Source organism: Quercus lobata, chromosome 7 (genome assembly GCF_001633185.2).
Source record: "Quercus lobata isolate SW786 chromosome 7, ValleyOak3.0 Primary Assembly, whole genome shotgun sequence".
NCBI classification, from domain to species: domain Eukaryota; kingdom Viridiplantae; phylum Streptophyta; class Magnoliopsida; order Fagales; family Fagaceae; genus Quercus; species Quercus lobata.
The window spans coordinates 451710-476366 of NC_044910.1; the positions used below are offsets into that span (position 1 = coordinate 451710).

Sequence of the window (24657 nt, forward strand, 5' to 3'; positions counted from 1 at the left end):
CTCCCTCTTCTTCTGTAAATGTTAACTTACTCCACAAAGCTTCCAACTCGTCAGCCATCCTTCAAACAAACCACCCACCCTCAGAATCAGTCGAGAGGGGTTACCTGTACTAATCTCACCATGCACAGGAGACCACTAAAACTCTTGCAACAGGGGAGAGCGCAAGACTGCCATTGCCCCTACATGCAAACGCAAGAGAGAGCACTGTTTTTCTGATTTGATTTGTGTCACCGAGTACATAATCGCATTTGGCTTTGCATGCATGATTATATATATATATATATATATATATATATACACACACACATATATACACATATATACACATATATCTTTATGGATGCTCAAGCATTGCTTGAATCAGTTTTGGAAAAAAAAAAGCAGGGAGTCCTTTGAGATTTTTCAGTTGTGGATTATCTACTTTGAAGTTTCAAGATTACTATTTTAGCTCCATTTGTGTTTGATTTGTTAGTACAAGCTTATGCTAAACTCAAAATGTTTGAGATTGATTTTGAAGTCTGTTGCTATTTGGAACTTGGAAGAACACGGTTTCTCTTCAAGCCTTATAAGTTTCAATACTTTGATTCATGTTGTTCAAAAATTTGATCAAGTCCCTCTAGTTTAGAATATTTATGAGCATATGATTCAAAAAAGAACACATCCAAATGAGGTAACAATCCAAACCGAATGATGTACAAATGCAGTGGCTTCTTACAAAGAAATTAAGTACTTGGTCACTATATCCATATATGACGACTTTTAAAATAAGTCTTATATATGTTTAAGATTGTGAGAAAAGAAACCTCACACATACACATAAGCTTGGATTGGATTTCAGATCTGGAAATTCTGAAATCATAATTCTTGATAGATTGGGCTAGTGTTGAGCTATCTATCGAGTTTGGAATTAAGTCTTAATAGCAGCTATCCGTCGAGAATTAATGAACAACTTTTCTTTACTTGTTTCTTGGATCAATTTTCATGTCTTTAATACTTGACTTAAACAATATGTTTCTTGAAATACTAAATTTATCTTAGATCTACCCAATTACAAGTAAAGTGCATTTTGTCAAAGGATTAGCCAATTACAAAAAATATGACTGTAACAACAAAGACCAATAGTTGTCAAAGTAGAGTTGAATTTTTAAAATAAAGTTACAACTAATTTATACTTTTAATCGAATCTGCGAGTGGAGTGACTGAATTTGAATGTGTTTTTAATTTTGTTATTTTTTAAGTGGGGATTAGGGCATGGGCTAGTTAGTCAATTGGTAATTAGTAAATGTCAACACTAAAAGACAATTAAACAATTAGATAAGTGATGATTCTAAAAAAAATTAAAAATTAAAATTAGACAAAGGGTGTGGGACAGGAGAGTGATTGAGTTAAGACAAAAATAGATGTTAACACAACAAAAATTTTCTTAATAGAATTACAAAGACCAATAGTTGTTAAAGTTGAGTTGAATTTGTTAAATAAAATTACAATTAATTTATATTTTTGATCGAATCTGTGAGTGGAGGAGTGGTTGAATTTGAATGTGTTTTTAATTTGTTATTTGTTAAGTGGGGATTGGGGCAAGGGCCAATTAGTCAATCAATAGTTAGTAAATATTAACATTAAAAGACAATTAAACAATAAGACAATGGGTGATTCTAAATAAATTTAAAAAAAAATTAGACAAAGGGGTGGGACAAGGGAGTGTTTGAGTGAAGACAAAAACAAATGTTAACATAACAAAAAATTTCTTAATAGAATTACAAAGACCAATAGTTGTCAAAGTTGAGTTGAGTTGTTATATAAAAGAATTGTATAGAGTAAAGACATAAACTAATTGATAAAAATATTCTAAGCAATAATAATTAAAGTTTACTTAACAACAATATAATTGATATGTTTATTGTATTTTTTTTTTAATCTGAGATAAAAATCTCACTCTAGCCTAATCTAAATGTATATGTATGTAAAATTCCTTTCTAAAGACTTGAATCACAGTCCTTGCCCCTCCACCCCTACAAGAACTTGTGCTTATGAAGTGACTATCATGCCAATGTTACACAATGATATTGTATTTAGAAACAATAGATTATTTCCAAGATTTAATCTTAGCAATCATAATTAGTATGTCCATTATATGAAAAAACAATATACCAAATTAATTTATAGTTTATCTTTTATTATCTTTTTACAATCTGTTTGTTTCGGCATTAATGTTTTCTAAAAAATGATTCATTTTTCAAAAAGTATTTTTTGGAAAATTATCTTATTTTCCGGTGTTTGATAACAACTTTAAAAATGAGCTTGAAAATGTTTTCTGGTGTTTGGTATTCATAGTTTTTATAACATTTCTTGTATAATTTAAAACATGTATAATATGTGTATTGTGTAAACCCACCTAATGTAATCAATATAAATAAATAAATAATAAAAAAAAAAAACCAAGAATGAATTTGGGAGAAATCATGTGGAGTAGCAGTGGGAAAAAATTATAATAGATAATCAATTTTTGCTTGTAAAGCCTTATGCATGAAATAAGGTGTACCAAGTCCAACAACAAAAATAATCACAAACCAATAAGTTGGTTATTATTCAGTCTTTTTTCTTTAGTTTTTAAAAATTCAAACTTCTTCGATATTATTTGCAAATGTAAATAATTAAGGATTAAGGAAAATAATAAAGCCATTGAACATCCTTACAATCTTTCTACCTCTCCCTATTATTTGAATAACATTGAGAGGTTTATTGCTCATGGGCAAGACTTAGGTACAGTATTTAGGTGCTATTCCTTAGGTTCCCCTCTTGAGATTTAGTCATGTGAATTTTTTCTCATAAGATGGAAGTGTATTCCTTAATTAAGTAGCCACATGGCTGAATCTTAGGAGAAAAAATAGGGAACAGCACCTAAGGTACTGTACCTAAGTTTTGTCCATTACTCATATACCAAGATCAAAAAGGTGTTGGATATCTGTTGAAACTACATTTGAATGTTTAGAAGATTGTTAGGACATATGTGTTTCACATGTTAGGATCATATGTCACTATTTTATGTTATTGGTTAATCCTTTGACAAAATGCATTTTACTTGTAATTTGGTAGTTCTAAGATGTGTTCAAATACTTTAAGAAATAAGGTTTCAAGATCAAGTGTTGAAGTCATCAAGTCTGTCCAAAAAACAAGTTAAGAAGTGCAAATTCATTAAGTCTCGACAGCTAGCTCGACAGCTGCATCTATTAAAGCTTAAGGAAGCTATTCAGCCTGTGGCTCAACACCTGCTCGACAGTTGCTCAACAGCTTATCCGTCGAGATTTAAGAAATTCAAGGTTTTGATCTGATTTCTTGGAATCCGTGATTATGTGTTTAAGTCTTCTTTTCTCCTAACTCTAAACATATAAAATGATTATTTTAAGGGCCATCAAGTAGTTCACAAGCTGCACAAGTATTGAGCAAACTCTGTTCAAGCAAATTGTGACCGGAGACGAAGTTCTTGCCCTAGTTCATCTCTTTCTCTTGAAGAAGTTGCTATGTATGTGCACCATAAGGTTTTGTAACCAAGCATCTTCTTGATCTTCATCGTGTGGATGAACTGAAAAACTTTGCAGCCAACAACCTTCTTAGTTGGTAATTGAAGTCACGTATTGGGATCCACGCAATTGGTTAGTCACGTACTTCGGAGCCATGCAACAAAAGGAGAACTGTCACTACATAATAAGTCTAATTGGATATTGGGGTAAGGGTTCAACTGTAGGTTGGTGAGGTACTTGGGATTCCTTTACTTGTAACCGTTTATTGTAATAATAGTGGAGTTTCAGGAATGGTGACCTAAAAATCACCTAGTGGGATTTTTGCTGTGATTGGTTTTCTCTATTCGTAAATAAATCACTGTGTTAATTTCTTTTCCGCTGCATACTTAGTTTAATTGGTGATTTGTTTGTGCTACCACGCGCTTTGCATGCTAATTTGATTAATTAATAAACTTGATTAATTCAATTAATTCATCACAAGGAGTCAATACGTTTTTGGTCTATCAAAGATTAATAGAGAAGACCAAATAACCCACTTATTGATTTGTGATTATTTTCATCATTGGGCTTGGTACACCTCATTTCATGTGTATTGGTTATAGTCTTGTATATATGGAGCAAGGATTTGTGTAATGATATAGTTTTTCTCCTTTTTTTACACTTAGTAGTCACACAATCTCTTCACGAGAGAGAGAGAGAGAGAGAGAGAGAGAGAGAGAGAGAGAGAGCTTAGCAAAAAAAAAAAGGACAGAAGAGAAGACAAACCCCACACATAAAATTTGATTGGAATAAGCTCGATTGATTTTTTTCTTCTTCTTCACCATTGTCTTTCCCTTTAAAAAAATTATTTCTCATTTATTTGCTTTTGATAATATTGTTTTAAATAAGGAAAGATGCAACTGAATTTAATATTCAAGTAAAGTCAATTCAAGATGCAAATCACTATCCAGTACAAACCAAAAAAATAATAATAATAATAAACAACACCACATCCAAAAAATAAAAAATAAAAACCAAAAAAGAAATCAACTTTATATAGATACAATTCAATTTTCAAATTGAATATGTAATTGTTTATTTTAGTTTATTAAATGATTAAAATTATCTGTGAATAACTAAGCAAGTCTCTAAAAAGTGACTCAAGGAGATCGTTCAAACATCATCTATCGACTTAGAAAGAAGTTTATGCATGATTGGGCGTGCTTTGCACATGGCCTCCAATGGCATGGCTTTAGGCATAGTGATCCCACTACCTTCATTTATGTCAACTTCTTTTGTAGTGACCCTTTCCCACTCAAAGCTTTGAATCAACGAACCCAAAGTCAAGCTTACTGTACGTTGGGCGAGGCCCGCCCCAGGACAAGTCCTCCTCCCCATCCCAAATGGCATTAGCTTATGTGCTTCAACCTCACCATTTTCAAACCTCTCAGGCTTAAAACTAGTTGCATCATCCCATACCTTAGGATCTCTATGTATGGCCCATGCATTAACCAATAACATTGTGCCATTCGGTACATCATATCCTCCAATGGTGCAATTAGCAGAGGACATATGGGGTACTAACAATGGTGCTGCTGGATACAATCGAAGGGTTTCTGAGATAATACTTTGAAGGTAGTGTAATTTGGAAACATCGGATTCCTTAATCAATTTCTCTTCTCCAATTTGACTATCTATCTCATCTCTAGCCTTTTTCAATATATTAGGATGATTCAGTAGATTAGTCATTGCCCACTCTAATGTGACTGCTGATGTATCAGTCCCAGCCAATAACAATACCTGCACATTATACACTAGGTGTTTAGAATAGAACAATATATATTAATGGCTAAAATCCAAAACTGGCATTTTAAGTTTCAACTTTTGTCATTTCAGTTCTCTAAGTTTTCAATTTTGTCAATTCAGTATTCCGTTACCCTTCAGTTAAGTGCTACTGTTAACTAAGTCAAAACGACGTCGTTTTGGACTTTTTTATTTTTATTTTTTTTATGTTTTTAATTTCGCAATTAAAACAAAATAGAAAATTGTTATTAAAAAAAAAAATCAGAGAAACGACATTGTTTCTCTGCCCCTGAAAATCAAAACAAAAAACCTACCCCACCAATACCCTAGCCTCACCGATTTTTTAGAAAATAATTGACAAAATAGTGAGAGATCGAGAGGGGAAAAGAAGAGGGAGAAGGATTATCCACAATTCTCTTGTCACAAAGTAAATCCATATCTTTGCTAGTTTTGATAAGTAAAACTAACATATCAATGTAAGCAGTGAAAAATTGAACGGCACAACTTGTTAGCTCAAATGCTATAATATTCTGAAATAGAGTTTCCCACAAATCAGATAATTCTACGGGTGGGATTTCCAACACATTGTTTTTGAATTCTAGGTCAACTAAGCGTTTGCCTAAACGAACCTGAAACTTTACTCCTGCCTCCTCTAGCTGTGTTGCAGAGTACCGAAGTTCTTCATAGCCATAGTCTATTGACGATAGGCTTTTTAATGGAGATAGCAAAAAGGTTCAAAGCAGGTTTGTGATGTGTTCTATTTGCCATGCTTCATCAGGGCATATTCGCTGAATGTTAAGGTTATCAAAAAAGTGAAAAGTAAGCTTTGACAGACTTGGGTAATTGCCACAGGGAATTACAATTTTGAATAGATTCTCAATAACAAAGAATGGAAGTTGATTTTCAACAATAAAAGTATTTCACCCTCCTCCGTTCTCTCCCTCTTCCTTTACCCCTCTCAGTCGCTCAATATTTTGTCAATTGTTTTCTCAGAAATCGATGAGGCTAGGGTATCGATGGGGTGGGGTTTTTTGTTTTGACTTTCAGGGGTAAGGGAACGACATAGTTCTCCTGATTTTTTTTTTTTAATTATGAATTTTTTTATAGAAGAAGCCCAAAATAACGTCGTTTTGGCTTAGTTAATGGCAACACTTAACTGAAGGGTAATAAAATACTGAATTAATAAATTTAAAACTTAGAAAACTAAAATAACAAAAGTTGAAACTTAAAAGGTCAATTTTAAATTTTAGCCTATATTAAATAAAAATTGTTTGTTTATATGTTATGGGACATTTAACGATGATGATATGAATTTAACTAGTTTTTATTTGATAAATTGTATGTAACTAGTTAGTCTAATGTTATTGTGGATTTTTTTTTTGGTGACTAAGAATGTCACTTTTTTGCACTAGACAGCAATTCCGATGAAGCTATTAAAGAAAAATGAAACGGACAATTGCATGACTGCTTTTTAAGATGCAAGAATCAAACGAAACCTTGTTTTCCTAGTTTTCTCAATAAGAGATGAAGCACTTTTGAGTGCACTTACCAATATAAGCCCCTTGATGATTTGGTCTGTGTAGTAGTCTGGCTGCGATTTTTGCAAAGAAAGCATATGGTCAATCATAGTGTTACCCTCTTCCTCCTTACGCCTTTTCTCATCAATAAGTGCTTGCAAGAACTCATCCGTCCTCTTCGAGAGACTCTTCAACTTCTTCTCCAAACCTCCATAATCCATCCAGCGCAAGATGGGTACAAACTCCGCTGGATTTGATGCCCCTCCGAACCTTGCTATCTCTTTCATTATCCGCCTAAACTGTCTTGCTTCTTCCTCGTCATTCACGTCCTCACCGTACCTGTAGTACCGTTTCCCTGCCACCATTCTCATTATGGTGTTAAATGTCATCTCCAAGAGCATTGATTGTAGCTTCACCTTGGCGAAACCTTGGCAAGAATTGCGTGATAGGTTTCGTAGCAAGTACTTGATCTCGTCCCTTCGGATGCCTAAGAACTTGTTAAGGCGATTGTTTGAGAAGATTTCAAGGGTACTAATGCGGCGGAGGTTGCGCCAGTGATCACCATATGGGGACTGTACTAAGGTGGTGTTGTTGTAGGCAACGTGCTTGCCTGATAGGGTGGGAGGACGGTTGGCTAATACTATGTCATTCTTTGTGAAGCATTCTTCAACTGCTGCTGGGGATGACACAATGACCACAAGTTGTGAACCAAATTTGAGTGAGAATATTTGACCATATTTTTGTGAGAGGGCCAGGAAAGTACGGTGGAGTGGTTTTTTAATGATATGGAGATGGCCTATAATTGGAAGAGAAGGTGGGCTAGGTGGGAGGTGTTTTGGTCGAGCAGTTCTTGTTTTGACGATGAGCTTGATAGCAACAAGAAAGAAGAGAAGAGTGAGAGACAAATATAGTAAGATGGCTACCATGTTTATTTTTTATGATACTGAAATGATTTCTGATGCTCTGTGATTGAAGATGCATGCATGTGGTCACTACATATTTACAGGGACTAGCTAGTAAGTGTTAGAATATCATTTGTGTACACAGGAGACTTAGGATTTCAAGCTAAGGAGGGCTGAAAGTACAAGAAAGAAAAAAAAAAAAAGTCTAAATAGGTATTTATATAGTACTAACAAACTATCAATCAAGATCAATACACAAAATTATTTTTAATACTTTAAGATGTAATTATTTACCAACAAAGACAAAAAAAAAAAAAAAATACAAAATAATATTGTTTCTTAAGAGCATCAACTGTTGAAAAAAAAATATTTTCACAAATCAAAACTTACTTTTGCTACTTTAATATAGAATTTGAAATGTTTCGTATAGTAGTGTTTTAGATATTTGGTATTCTAAATACTAAGGGGGTGTTTGGTGAGTATTTCTAAACAACAATTTTCAGTTTTTAAATAACATTTCACGTATTTTTACACACTTTTTTACCCACACATATTTTCACAAAAGTTTTTAAATAATAATTTTCAATTTTTAAACACATATACCAAACGGGCCCTAAATATTTACCATTTAGAGTATCTTATTCTACTAATTTAATACTTGGTTGACTGAGATTTTTTATTTTTATTAAGTTTTTAAATTGTGTAGTTTCTATCTATCAAAAAAAAAAAATTTGTGTAGTTGCTAGTTGGGTTAGGTTAATTAAAAGAGATGGAGTCTAAATTTTTAAAAAGAGGGATGCACAACTCTAAAAATTAAAAAATAAAAAAAATAAAATAAAATAAAAAAATTCTTGGGAATTGGGGGCCCAAAAATTTTTTTCCCTTTTTTTTTCTTTGGGCAAGGGGCCGGGCCCCTTGGCCCCCTGTGGGTCCGTCCCTGTGTGTACATCACATTGATTGAAGATCACGTTTCACGTTTTGGAGTTTGGACAGATGTGGTGCCTTTTTATTTCTCTCATTTGATTTGCGTCACCGAGTACGTAATCGCATTTGGCTTTACATGCATGATTTTATATAGATATATATATATATATATATATATATTTAGAGGTAAAGGTAAGCAAAATATTATTAAAAAAAGAGTAAAGTCAGAATAAAATACATTATCTAAATCACTAGGTAGTTCTTCTACCCAAACAATCGTATCTGCATGATATATATATATATATATATATATACTAGTATTATGCCCGTGCGATGCACGGCTTAATCAAAATTTATATGTAAATTATTTTTTTTAATTTACTTAAAATAAATATTAAAAACAAATGAATATTTTACTTTTAAGTTGCATAATGAATGCATCTTGTGTGAGACTAAAATATCATAAAATTGAATGGAAAATAGTAGAGGTACCTAAATATATATATACATATATGATGATTTTCAATAATACATTGAACTTTGAGGCTTAATTAATCAAATCTATTTAAATGGAAAACCTTTAAATTTAATAGTTAAAACCTATCCAAAATAATAATTGAAATCATGTTTAAGTGAAATATCAATTCAATAATTAAGAACAATCTAAATTATTAAACATTTAAAAATTTGAAGTACAAAGAGGCTGACATGAGAATTTAATTTTTGTCCTTGAAAGCATGGAAAAAGGCACTGAAACTTGAGTGAGTTTCACCCTACCAAGTTTAAGTTTAAACTTAAAGTTTAAGTCTTGTGTATTGCATGCTACATGTGTGTGTATATGCATGAAAAATGACATGAATTTAACATTTATTGTAGAAAGGAAGTGGTGTAGTCTTACCCATATCTAACTAATTCTTGTTCTAATCCCTCTGTGTAGCATGTGTATATGAGTGAAAAATTATCTGAATTTAACATTTATTGTAGAAAAGAGGAGGTGTAGTCCTACCCCTGCCTAGCTAATTCTTGTTATAATCCTTTTGTTTTGCAGGGAGAGAGAGAACCCTTTATTTTGAAGAGAGAGAGAGAGAGAGAGAGAGAGAGAGAAAAAAAGGTCAACGTATAATAAATAATAGCTAAAATATTAATATTTGGAAGTGGTATCTCATATAGATTAGTATTTCAATTGTGGGTTTTGGTAGTTAGAAATTAGCACATAGTAGTTAATAATTAGAAAATTACTTTGAAATTTTTTTAAAAATAATCCCTTAAAAAAAGTTTTAGTGGAGTTTAAATCACATTAAACATTTCTTAGGCTTATCTATTTAGCGTTGTTGCCAGATTTATATAAACCCTTTTATTTCTTTTTTTTCGAAGAATATAACACAACCAAAAACCTATATACAACAATTTACATTCAAAATAAAGAATATAATCAAACTTATTCATAATTTAAAATTAAGAAATTAACACAAATTATAAATTAAGATATAAATTTGGAAAAAGAACAAAAAATAAACCTGTTGTTTTCTCCATCATTTTGAGAGATGAGAGTGTGAGTATGTAAATAAAACCTGAACCAATTATTGTAAAAGAGAATAAATGAGTACAAAATTTTAATATTAATTATGAATTGGGTTTAAATGTATGTGAGAAGTTTTTATTAATTTTTTGAAGTTAAAGAAAAATAGCTTAAACAAAATGAAAAAAGAATGCACACCTATCATGGACTTTAGGCATTCACATACTGGAATAAACTATATAAATATATATATATATATATATATATATAGGTAGAGTTTCATTTGATATAGAATTTAAATCCTATTGGAATTAAGATTTTTAATCAATTTGTTTGTTGCTATCTCATAAATCCCATAAAAGGTGGATTAAAAAAAAGGTCATATGAATAGAAAGAAAAAAGAAAACATTTTTTTCTACAAAAAAGGTAACTTTTCTTTTATAAACCAAAAAAAAAAAAAACAAATGTTTTTTTAGAAGAACAAACTTTTATATATATAGATACCTTTTTTTTTTTTTTTTTTGAAAGGAAGAGAAGGTATTTACTTTAAACTCAAAATACTTATTACCTTATTTACAATTTTTTTTTTTTTTACTATATGTAAAAACATTTTTGGTAAATTGTTATGAACAATAAATATCAATAAAAAAAAAAAGTCACTTATGAAGAGGAAGATTTTGCTGTTGAATACATTACTGTTTTTATTTTTTTTACGGGTATTATGTTGTTTTGTTTTTTTACACGAAGTAATACAATTTAAATAAAAAAAAAGGATTAGATGAATAGTTTGAATTGTAATCAAATTAAAAATTTTTATCAACTTATAAATTATAATAATAAAAGAATTAGATGAAAAGTTTGGATTGTAATCAAATTTTTTTAAAATTCTAAAAAAACTTATGCAATTTAGTGCAGCTACTTGGCGCAACCACAAACTTTATGCAATTTTTTTTTTTTTTTGATAAATCAGTATGAACAATAATTATCTAAAAAAAAGTCACGTGTGAAGAGTAAGATTTTACTGTTGAATACGTTGCTTTTTTTTTTTATTTACACGAAGTAATATAATTTAAATTTTAAAAAAAGAATAGATGGAGATTGTTGATATTTTTTGCTTTTTATGTGTACTATGTTGTTTTTTTTTTTTTTTTTTTTTTTTTACACGTAGTAATATAATTTAAATAAAAAAAGGATTAGATGAAGAGTTTGAATTGTAATCAAATTAAAATTTTTTATCAATTTATAAATTATAATAATAAAGGATTGGATGAAAAGTTTGGATTGTAATCAAATTAAAATTTTTATCAATTTAGAAATTATAAGAGAAAAAGATAAGTACAAAAAATTATATTTATTTCTAAAAAATTCTAAAAAAAGATTCTGTAATTTAGTGTAGTCACTTTGCACAATCATGGCTTTAAAGCCCAACTTTTATTATATAGTATATAATATAATATATATATATATATATATATATATAATGTGTGGATAAGGAGAAGTTATACCTTGTACCGGGTATATGTTACCTCTTAGGCAAGTTAGAAATAGGGGTGGTACTATAGCCAACCAAGGGGGTTCAGGCCAATTTTTTTTTAATATATATAAAATTTAAAAAAAAATGTTTTACTTCCAAAAATAAAAATTTGAACACCTTGACTTTAAATTTTGTTTAAACCCTACTGAAATGAGCTTGAATATGATTACCTTAGTCCTATTTCCACAATATTTTTCATAATAAATTTACAATAAAGGTTAAGTGGCAAGTTGTAATTGGTTTTTATCTAAACTCACAATTTACATCACTTTTTTACATACCTTTAACAACTTGCCACCTAGATTTTATTGTGAAAGTATTGTGTTAGTAGCACTACTCTTAAAATTGCTCATTCATTAAAAATAAATAAACATTCTCTCTAGAAAATAAATAAATACACTTCAAAAGCAAAAATTTATATCAATTTTTTTTTCTTAGTTTCATGTTTACTCTCAATTTTACTTCCAGGTGTTTTACTATTCTTTTTGTTCATATATTTTTATATAATTGATATTAAATATAATAAATTATTATTAATTTGACAAAAATATATGATTAGTTAGTTAATTATATTTATTTATATAGGGGGTCCAAAACCTCAATAAAAAAAATTCTTTAAAATACAAATTAGCATATATTTAATGTTAAGAAAATATCAACAAAAGAGAGGAGAAACAAAATAATCATTTATTAATACATTTTAAATTAATAATTTAAAAATAGAATTCAACATTCTTTTAAATAACAAAAATCATCTATAGTTGATTTTGTACTAAACTTTGCAACAATCTCCCTTTCAATCCTAATTTTCTTTAGATTAATGAAACATGAATTTATAAAATTTATATAATAAAATTTGTAATACTAATGACTATACACTACATAGCACCAATTTATTAACACAACTATTCAATTCTATAATACCCCACATAAAATTAAACTAATTTACTAATAAACAACCAACTAGTAAGTAGTAAGTTCCTATGAAAAAAAAAAAGTAAGTAGTAAGTTAAAAAAAAAATAAATATTTTAAGTTAAAAATTAATAGCCAAACACACATGCCATCCCACCCCACACACTGATTAATGGCCACCCACACACCCCACTCTCACTCACTACAAGTACATTAACTTGGTTTGTAATTTGGTTTCATCTATCTTTCTTCTTCTTCTTTTTTTCTTCTCAGCAAAATTAGTCATAAGTTTTTCACGAAAATTCAAATAGTCAATCCTAACACTTATAAAAAAATAGCTTGGATCTAAGAAGAAAGAGTAAGAAACAACCAACACAGTAACACAGATGTTGTAGTATAGTTGTTTGCCAGTTGGGTTTTATCATTTTCATGGGCCAATTTGTAACTTATTGGGAGGAGGGGGGCCAAAAATAATTATTTTGGGCTCAATGGTTAAACTATTCATTAAATGTGTATAATATTACTAATTTGATTGTTTAAAGTCACCCCCACAAATTACATTTTTCTATATATTAGACACGTTAATATATATACTGAAAGTTCAATTAGTGTATAAAACACTATGAACGTTTAGACCCCCAATTTACAAATTACCAATTCAAGCTTAATATCAAATAACTAATGTGCAGAATATGAACATAAACTTAAAACAGAATCGATAAACAATCTAAACCAAATAAAATCACATCCACAGCAAAAATTGAATGGAAAAGATTAAGGGAAGAGAGATGCAAACATAAGGATAACACTCGATGTATTATCGAAGAGGAAACCGAAGCCCTTGGCGTAAAACCTCTCCGTCGACCTCCAAGCGGTAAACAATCCATTAAAGAATGTAATTGGGATACATGAACAGCAGAAGACCCTCCAAGCCTAATCTACCCAATGTACCTAAGCCCTCCAAGCTCCTACTCCAACGAGGTTACGCCGAACCTATTTCTTCTTTAGCTTACCGGGTTCCGCTACTTGACCATAGCATCTACCAATATGAAATTGGTCCCTTCTTAACTGCTTCCCAAAAACCAAATGGCATTCTCACAGATATGGGTATGGTGAGAAAAGGTTTTAGTAATGTACCTCTCAAGAATTTGACAATGGAGAGGAAGAGAGTAAAGGAATTTGAAGAGTCTCTATGTGAAAATTGTGGATGAATCAATCTTATTTTTCTCTAGGGTTTCTCTCTCAAAATTCTCTCTGGAAACTCTCATAATATCGTGGGTATAAGGGTATATATATAGTAGGATGAGAAGGAATGTGAAAAGTCAGTTTTTCCCAAATAGGGTGGTCTGGCGACTTGACCTCGCGACTGGGTTAAGTTGCGAGTTCAAGCCGCGAGCTAACGGCCTGGCCAGCCTTGGACTTTTTTCCTGTAGTGCAATAGCTAGCATGACTCTTCAGTTCCCCCGCATGCTCCACACATGTGCCAACTTTGGCGGCTTGCCAGTCGCGAGTCACTCGCGAGTCTAGCCGCGAGTCTCTGCATCCTGACACAATCTTGAGCATTTCTTCACACTCTCTCTCTCTCACTACCCTTACTTAATTCCCACCTAAATACAGGGTTACTAATTGCTAAAATACAAGCAAATTTGGCACGGAATAAAGCCAACAAGATGGTTGATAAAATTCAACCTTACATATACTCCTAAATGCACAATTGAATAAAAATCCAAAATGCACAATTGAATAAAAATCTTTTGTTAATATATATATATATATATATCATTGATATGCTTTGTCGCCAAATTGGCTAGCTGATCAATGTCACTGTTTCGAATCTCAATATCATAGAACCTCACAACTATACAAATATCAAATATGGCAAATCTGAAATTGTTATGAATAACAAAAACAGAGGGCAATACCTATAAAAATTACAAATCTAAGGGCAGAAAAACAAAATCTTGAGAAGAGAGAGCAAAAACTGAGGGTGAGAAAAAGGAAGTACCCATACAAATAGATCTCTAGTTGCAGAAAACAATAGAGAAGAAGAGAGAGAGGGAGCAATACCTGTGGAAATTGCAGACCTAAGAGAAGAAAGAAAGCAAGAAAGAAAATTCCTTGAGAAGAGAGAGTTGCAACTGAGGGTGAGGGAAAGATAATACCCATATAAATAGATCTCTAGTAGTGGGAAAATAAAATTTCAAAGATCGAAGAGGGAGATAGAAAATTTAGGAAGGAGATGAAATTTTGGAAAAGATGCAGGTAGTGGGGGATTATGGGAATTTTGTTAACAGAGCAAGAAGAAGGAATTTTGGAGCAGATGCGGGTAGTGGGGGATTTTGGGATTTTTGTTAACAGAGTAAAGAGAAGCAATTTTGGAGAAGACGCGGGTAGTGGGGGATTTTGGGAATTTTGTTAAGTAGAGCCGATTACATTTAGCAATGGAATAGGAATTCAATACTTTTAATGAGTGCCTATTCCTCATTTTAAGGAATAGGAATTCATATGGAATAATTATTACATGTAATAAAAATATAACCAAACAACTGTATAGCTAAACCATAGGAATAATTATTATATTATAGTGTCTATTACAGTCTACTAAACGTACTCTTAGTTAACCTTACCAAACTAAAACAACTTCCAATATGGTATTCACAAGAATGAATTATTGTATCGGCCGCTAAACAGAATGGAGCTTATATTTGTGTACATACACATGCATGACACCAATATAGACACACATAAGGGTTATTTAAAACAGAAATATGTACTCATTCGGTACCTGCAGGTCCCTTTTTGTGGGAAACTATAATATTGAATAAAATTCAATGTGTTTGATTAAATGAAATTTTACTTGGGAGAATTTAAAATCAACTAATTTGTGATGCTGGTGCAAACTGTGATTGCTGATTTTATATATAGGGTTTTTCCAGTGAAAAAATGTGAATTCTAATTAAATTTTTAATAGGCTCTTTACTGTTTGTGGAGGATCACTGTATTAGTTTTTGATCCTTGTTATTTGTTGCTAGGTTGTAGCTCTTGCTTTGTTGTTTTTGGATGTTTTCAGCTACTTTCTGCTTCTTGTTACATTGGCCTTTAATTAAAAGTTTTCATATTCATATTCATAAAATAAAATAAAAACCAATTCTTCTTTCATGCTTTTTCATCCCAACAAAAATCAAACTTTGATGGTTTGATTATCTGTCAGTTTTTGCAGGATGCTGTGCATCTAAGTGGTGTTTGTCCAAGGTAAGATGACTATCCTAAGATTGACAATGTTAGAATGTACTACGCTATATGCTTTCTTGATTTCATTGGTAATGTGCAGACAAAAAAAAAAAAGACTCTTAATTGAATCCATTCAGAAAGAGTTGTAATTGGGACATTCTGACTCAAATTTTTGATTATGTTCTCTTAAATGATTTGGTTGTTGAGAAGGTACTGCTGAAATTGAAGGAGCCAACTAATGCAAAACGGGCTCTGGCTTTTTTCCATTGGTCAGCACAAAGGAAAAAGTTTGAACATGGGAATTGGTCTTACTGTATCACAATTCATATTATGGATGCTCGAGCATTGCTTGAATCAGTTTTGAAAAAAAATGCAGGGAGCCCTTTGAGATTTTTCAGTTGTGGATTCTCCACATTGAAGTTTCAAGATTATTGTTTCAACTCCATTTGTATTTGATTTGTTAGTACAAGCTTATGCTAAACTCAGAATGTTTGAGATTGCTTTTGAAGACTGTTGCTATTTGGAAGAACACGGCTTCTCTTCAAGCCTTATAAGTTTCAATACTTTGATTCATGTTGTTCAAAAATTTGATCAAGTCCCTCTAGTTTGGAATATTTATGAGCATATGATTCAAAAAAGAACATATCCAAATGAGGTAACAATCCAAACCATGATAATTGCACTGTGCAAGAAAGGGAATTTGCAGAAATATGTCGAAATATTGGACCAGATCTATGGTAAGTATAGCAACATGTCTTTCGTGTTTGATTTGTTGTTTTTGATATGATGCTTAACTACTCCTCACTCCTATGTCCTAACTGGTCCTAAATTTATATATATATATATATATATATATATCCTCTCTCACTTTCCACGGATACTTAGTGGACTGGATTTTATTAGCGTACCCCTTCTTTGACCAAGTTCTTATTTCCTTTTTTAATATATTAGCTTGAATAATTCTAGTATCACGTAAATAAGTAAAACAAAATCTCAATTTTTATCAAAATTATCTTATATTATAGATCGTAATTAGGTGTTTGTCATTTTCACTAGATTCACTACTAGTATTGAAATTGTAATTTTTTTTAATGTACTTTTAGTGTATTCGGTAATAAGTTTAGTAATATAAAAAATTTCCATTAAAAAAATGCAATACAAAAAATAAAAAACTTCACTACTTATTTTACCATATTGATTGAATTGAGATATTATAATTGTTAAATTGTTGATATATGATAAAAATGGTATTTGTGGTATGGCAATTTAAGACTAAGTCTATCTAGTTGAAAATAAAATTGACAATGAATTGAAATCATCTTGATCATTGAAGATCTGTTCACACATATGTAACATGACCATGGAAAAAGGAAGAAAGACCTCTTCTAGGCTTCTAGTTTTTCACATCTAGCTTTAATTTTTATCATTGATCTTTGTGAAAAATCACTAATTTTTTCAATTTCAAAAGCATACAAAAGTAACATATATAGGAAAAAAAAAACGAAAATAACAAAATATAAGCAAAAACCAATCTTAATACTTAGGAATCTACTCAAAAACCATCAAGATATAATAATTTGCATAAAAAAAGTAAGTTTCAAAAAACAATAAGATTCATTTAACCCTAACACTTAGGAATCTAATCAAAACCCATAAACCCAGAAAAACCCATTAAAATAATTCGAAATCCAAATTGGAAAAAATGGCTGATAGTTTTTAGACCCCTTAAAAACACAATTGGATTAACCTAGGCAATTAGCCAAGTTGTTACTTAGTCCAATTTAACAAATCTAGGTTATCACAATCACAAAGATCATATCATGCAAAGTAGCAGAAAAATAAATAACACAAGATATGATCACCCAGGAAACCAAACCGGTAAAAACCTAGGAAAGATTTGACCTAACTATCCTCAAGGTAAACTTGAATCCACTATCTTGAAAGAATCGAAGTTCATACAATAAGACTTACAAGCCCCCACACTCAACTTCTTATTGCTACCAACCAATGGAACTTATTAACACAACCACGTGCAAGCTCCAAATCCACATACTCCTTCTTTCTTGGATTCACCACCAGATACAAGCACACCCACTTGTATTTTATTTAAGCTTCAATGGTAGCAACTGAGTTGATCATCAAGGTGTAGATAATATCTCCTCTTTGAAAATCCTAAGTTTGTGTAAAGGAAAACTCCTCTAAATCTCACAAGAGATTTACACAAATAGCAATATAAGCAACACTAAAACGTGGTTAGGGTTTGCCTTTCATATTTAGGACAAATTAGAAAACTCTAAACGTTTTAAACAACTAGGGCTGAGTTCGAAATCTGCAGAAAAAAACATTCTATCCAAGATTCGATCGATCGAGCCTAAGCTTCGATCGATCGAGCCAGACTGAAATGCACAATACTTTCTGCATTAGCTCGATTCCAACTTTACATAAAATGTACAACTTTGAGCAAGACTAAAACACTTCTAAACACATTGTTTTGATCATGGTTTGCCAACAATACACATTAGAGTTCTAAATACATAAATACCTAAGTCTTTAGAACCTAACAATGGTAAATCATGAAAAACAAACCGTTGGATCATAGCTCATGGCAACTCCTATAAGTTTACAAGATCCACGCATAACTCCGGCGACCTGTGTGTCGGTGTGATTTGGTATGTGGTGTGGTGGAGGTTTGGGCAAGCAAAGGACGGCACAACCCCAGAGGAGTAAGTAGAGGTTTGAGGAAGCAGTAGGCATGGCGAGAACTCTTTCTTCTTCGAAATCGTTCTACTCTAGCAATCTGTGTGGCGGTGGTGGAGGTTCAGTGTGAACAAAGCAAAGGAAGCAGAGGTGAACGACGTGAAGGAAGCAGAGGCTGTGAGTGTGAATTTTTTTTTTCTTTGGAAGTCATTCAGTTTCTTTAGAAATAGGTTAATGAAAGTAATCAATGAGATCTTAATATGAACATTTGTAATAATGAAAGTCTTTTTTTAACCATTGGATCTACTTAAATCCAACGGTTTAAAAAATGTATAACTCTTTAAAGTTACACCTGGTGTAACTTGAACCCATCTCTTATTCTAAATATTAATTAATAATTTTGAGTTTCTAGTATAGTTTTTAGTATATAAGAGGAGTAATGCTACTATCACAAATTATTTTACAACATTTTTACAAACTGTTGATGTGTCAAACTTCTTATTAGTTTTCATCTAGGCTCACCATTAACATCACTTTTTTATTTACCAGTAACCACTTACTACATTAGCAGTTTGTAAAAACTTTTGTAAAAAAATTTGTATCTCTAACATTATACTTGTATAAGAGATAAGCCTTTTCAACATTGATTAGTATAAAGTCAATTGAATTAATTGATATTTAAATATAAAAGATACTACTTAAGACCTCATATTAGGATGCTTTTGTAAATGATGCTTCTTCCTTTTTGGTATATAGGGAAATTCATTCAAAACTAAGCAATAAACAAAGTATTTTTTTCGTAAGAATCAGTAAATGATTTTGGTCTGTTTGTCCTTTTTTTTTTCTTTTTTCTTTTTTTTAATGAAATGATGTTTTATAAGAAAAGTTGTTGGTGTGGGGACCATGTATGGTTTAAAAAATGTATAACTCTTTAAAGTTACACCAGGTGTAACTTTAACTCATCTCTTATTCTAAATATTAATTAATAATTTTGAGTTTCTAGTATAGTTTTTAGTATATAAGAGGAGTAATACTACTATCACAAATTATTTTACAATATTTTTACAAACTGTTGATATGTCCAACTTCTTATTAGTTTTCATCTAAGCTCACCATTAACATCACTTTTTTATTTATCAATAACCACTTACTACATTAGCAGTTTGTAAAAATTTTTGTAAAAATATTTGTATCTCTAACATTATACTTGTATAAGAGATAAGCCTTTTCAACATTGATTAGTATAAAGTCAATTGAATTAATTGATATTTAAATATAAAAGATACTACTTAAGACCTCAGATTAGGATGCTTTTGTAAATGATGCTTCTTCTTCTTTTTTTGGTAGAAAGGGAAATTCATTCAAAACTAAGCAATAAACAAAGTATATTTTCGTAAGAATCAGTAAATGATTTTGGTCTGTTTGTCCTTTTTTTTCTTTTTTCTTTTTTCTTTTTTTTTAATGAAATGATGTTTTATAAGAAAAGTTGTTGGTGTGGGGACCATGTACACAGACTATTGTCGAATATATTTTATGTGGCCCAATTAATTGAAAGCAAAGAATTAAACTACTTCTTTGGAAGATAGCGTGGCTGCAGATAATCCCAACTCAACATGGGTTCCAAAAGAGGGGGAAATTTTAGTTCATCCTTTTATAGAATGTCCCTTTCACCTTGGGTAATTAGTAGAAACTAACTTCTACACTTAAAAAAATAAAAATAAAAATAAAAAATAAAAAATCAGTAGTAACTAACTTGCAAGTACCAGCAGAGGAAGAGAGAAAATTTATATTGTTCGCAACTATTTGTTACGGGGAAATATTAAAAAGGTGAAAATATTTTTCATCCATATATTTTTATTCTATTATCAATTTGGTCCTTATTTTTTTATTTTATCATTTTTAGTCTTTAAATGAAAAAAGTGTTTCATTTTAACCTTTATCGTTACTCACTTAACAGAAATATTCTACATAGCAAACAGAATGCTAACGTAACCAATAAAATAATATTAAAAAAATTATTTAGCATTAAAAAATTTCATGTTAACATAAAATAATAATTAAAAAAGGAATCATAAGCATCCACATATACCTTTGATTCTTAAAAAATTAATTTATCCATTCTAAGAAAATAAAAAATAAACAAAGAACATGTTCTTCCTCAAATAATATGTTTGGTTGCCGAGGACATTAAAAAAATAAAGAACAGACCCAACATGGAACACGTAAAATCTAAGGGCACTAATCTACAAAATACAAAGACTTTCAAAGATTCAAAACACAAAGAACACAAACCCAAACCCAACAATCAATCTCTAGCAAACCCAGAACATCACATGAACCCGAAAAAATGAAAAATCAAACCCTCCACAAATATCAAACCCAGAAAACAAACCATAAATTTCAAACCCAAAATAATTCCAAAAAAACAAAGACCATAAGATCTAAATCTCTTTAAACCCAACTAATTCTTGCAATTTCCCAATACCAAAAAACCCACATGAAACTGAAAATCCAAACCCTGATGAAACTAAAACCAAAACCCAAACACGAAGGAGTTTATTGTGGAGATGAAGAGGTGGGGGCTTGACCGCACAAACTTAAATTCAACAACCCACACCACCTTTAACCCCAAATTCGAAGCCGCCAATTTAGTTAGCCCATGGGTTTAGAGAGAAAGCCACCGTTGGTTTTGGCCATGGATTTAGAGATAGAAAGTTTGGGTTTTCGTCCATGGGTTTAGAGAGAGAGAGAGGGTTGGGTTTTCGACCACGGGTTTAGAGAGAGAGAGAGAGCTAGGTTTTCGGCCAAGATTTAGAGAGAGAGAGAGAGAGAGAGCTTAAGAGACTTCCATTTGATCTTGTAGATTTTTGTAGAGAGAGTGAAAGCTTGGAGTATTTCGTAGAGAGAGAGAGAGAGAGAGAGACCTTGGAAAATAATCAAATTAGCTTGTAACTCCGTACATATGCATGGAAATATTTAAAGATATACAATAAGATGTACAATATAATTCTTATATATATAACTAAATATTATTAACTATCATTTTTATATTTTGTTAACTCTTTGAAAAATTTTGTAACAATATTATTAGGTATAAAATGTAAATTGTTTATCATTTAAAAAAAATATTATTGTGAAACACTTTTTTTTTTTTAAATTCATTTATTCTAGATTCTTTAGTTTTTGCACTTAATAACTCACTTGAATGAATATTTATGATATAATCCTACATTTGATTTTAAAATTAAGAAATAATACTCTTTAAAAATAAATAATTTAAGACACATGACACAAAATTGGAACATTAATTTGGAATTCTAATCTGAGTTTCTCTTAGTTTCGCCAATTATTATATATACATAGAGTAGTTTTTAAACCCGTGCATAAGTACATGCATTTTTGGGTTCTTGGGGGGAAAAAAAAAAACAATACATCTATTTTCAACAAAATAAAAATAAAAATAATGAAAATTTTGTAAGAGTCCACAAATAAGTTTTTGTACATAAAAATAATTAGAATCTGAGAAAGCAAATATATTCAAATAATTTTAGGTAAATATTTGGAGAAACATTTTGTTTCAAAAGTCTTACTTAAATAAATTTAATTAAATAAGTATGTAGTTAATGCAATTGAATTTATAAATTTTAAAAAATAACACTTGGTATGAATTTCAAATTTAAAATGTATATAACACTCAGTATGCTATCCATAAAAATATGTGTTGTCTTACAAATAGATCTTCTTTTAAGCCTATTCTAAACAACTAAAACGGTAACATCCACTATGATGGAGAGAAAAATATTTCTAGCAATTGAAGAGAATGGTTTGATCATCCTTCCTTGGAAGCAAATTGATGGAGAAGCAAGATTGTTGTCCGTTTCACATCCTTCGTCTTAATACTTCTTTAACTAAAGAAATTGAACCCATGAACCTAAGTTTAACAGGAAAAAAAAAATCAAAGAGATTTAGACATCAAATTTAGCACTAACTTTAATAAGACAATTTTAATTATAAAAATAAAAACCGACCTCAAGAATATCTCATCATCTCCCAATCTAAATAAAACTCGCTTAATTTAATGCGCATGATAGTGGATGACAAAATCTTTGGTTTATGCAACGGTGAAAGACTAATGATTCCATAATGACATAAGACTTGATATGCCATGTTAAACTTTACCTTGAAACTACCCAACTACACATCCAAGCCCTTTTTTTAACTAACAAAATAAACATTTCCAAGATGCATGATACTAAGAAAAAGTATGTAGTCCTTTCCTTACCTTGCATAGATTATAGAAGTATCTTTAAAATTCAAATGTAAATATAATGTAAAGTGAAAAGTTCATCCTAGCAGTTTGATGTCATATTTGCATAGTTCCTGACTTGACAAAGAATTTTGGGATCAATCCTATTAGAGCCAACACTTCTTATACTGGTTAATAGACTTTGAAGGTTACCAATAGCACCTGAACTCACCCAGTCCTAAATTTGTCTGTTTTCAAAAAGTTTCTCAAGCTATTTACCCGTTGAGAGCACAAAAACACTTAGAATTCCCATACCATATGCTTCAAGAGTTACAAAATAAATAATAGATACAAATGGAAAATTAAGTTTTCTTGACCTTTCAATTTAATCTAGTAGCTCTTCTCAAATAGTAGCCAAAGGTCTTATAAGTCAAGAATGACTGATTTGCATTAACATGTGGGGGAAAATATATCATTGTAAATACAAAATTCTTGAGAAAAGTCAACTTTAGTCTATTAAGGGGCATGTGTCCTTGAAGCCGATTATTGGAGAGAATCCAACATCTATTAAGTTAAAAGCTTAGTTCAAGACAGTATTTTAACATAATTTTCTCATTCAGGGTATTTGGACACTGGGGATAAAATTATTCCATTTTTTGGCTTCCATAGCATATGATGTATATGCTATGCAAAATCCAACAGAATGATAGGGCTGTTCCTCTAGTGATAAGCAAAATGTACTTCTCACGTAATGTGGAAATTAATTCTCTCTATAATTCACAAAGAAAGTGCTATGAAGACAAATGGTGTAGTTTTATTGCATAAACCCAACATACCTAACTGCTGATTGAGTATTCATTCATGTCAATGATCATCTGCATATATGGTAGAGATGAATCTTAAATCTTTTGTGCTTTGTGATACTGCAAAATGGTTATTACATAGAGATGTTTATGTAAAAGGCATTACCTTTGCCAGAAGCATAGTTATAGATGCATAGACATGCTAGAAACCTGCCTTCAAGCTCTGATCTAGGATGCAAAAATTGCTCAATTTCATTTAGTAAGATCTCACATGCAGACTATCTTATACTATTTGGGCACTTTGTTATTTCACATCCAAGCCATGCAATGGCTATTAGACAAGCCTAAGACCAGGGGCGGAGCCAGGAATTTTTGTCTGGAGGGGCCAAGTTGCAACACTAATATATTTATCAAGACAACCCTATACACACACATAAATACACATGTTTTTTTTATTATATATACACACTTTTTTATTTGATAAGTTGTATATATACACACATCCAACAAAAAAAGAGCTTAATATTTTCAATCAAAATTATGTTTGATAGCTATCTTTCATAAAATTAATAAAATACATTTTCACAATTTTCATGGTGAAATTCTTAAAAAGTTTCATTTTCTATAAAAATTATCAAATTTTATACTATTGTAAGTAAAATTATTCAATTGAACTAATGTAATTTTCAAAAACAAGAATGATCCAAAACTTGGAGGAACAAATTAGGCTCCAAACATATTTGAAACTATTTTGCTTTGACCCATTATGTGGCAACTAAAGAGACATTTCATGTGTAGTTTTAGTGACAATAATTTTATAATGAGTCAATGACTTGTTAATCGCCACATAACAGGTTGAAAAAGATAAATTCAAACATGTTTGGTGCCAAACATTTTCAAATATTTAACATATATAAAAGCACACTTTACAATAAAAAATAGAATTACGAAAAATAAAGTTGTCACTATAACTATTAAACTATTTTTTTTTTTTTTAAAGCATCATTGGACTAATTCAAATACTTAGGGGGGGCAACTCTTATTTTTTAGACTAAATTTTAAAAACAT

General features: G+C 30.7%; 1 protein-coding gene and 1 long non-coding RNA gene across 2 annotated transcripts; both read right to left on the reverse strand.

The window, feature by feature from the left end:
- Positions 1 to 4570: 4570 nt before the first annotated feature.
- Positions 4571 to 7792, reverse strand: LOC115952851 (cytochrome P450 81Q32-like). Its single transcript, XM_031070182.1, has 2 exons — positions 6853 to 7792; positions 4571 to 5300 (listed from the first exon to the last, which is right to left on the reverse strand). The coding sequence occupies exons 1-2, from the start codon at positions 7744 to 7746 to the stop codon at positions 4674 to 4676; spliced, it is 1521 nt and encodes a 506-aa protein (XP_030926042.1). The 5' UTR covers positions 7747 to 7792; the 3' UTR covers positions 4571 to 4673.
- Positions 7793 to 22204: 14412 nt separating this feature from the next.
- On the reverse strand, positions 22205 to 23933 carry LOC115952350. The gene is made up of 2 exons (XR_004083394.1): positions 23623 to 23933; positions 22205 to 22471 (listed from the first exon to the last, which is right to left on the reverse strand). It is a non-coding gene; the product is annotated as an uncharacterized LOC115952350 (long non-coding RNA).
- Positions 23934 to 24657: the final 724 nt, after the last annotated feature.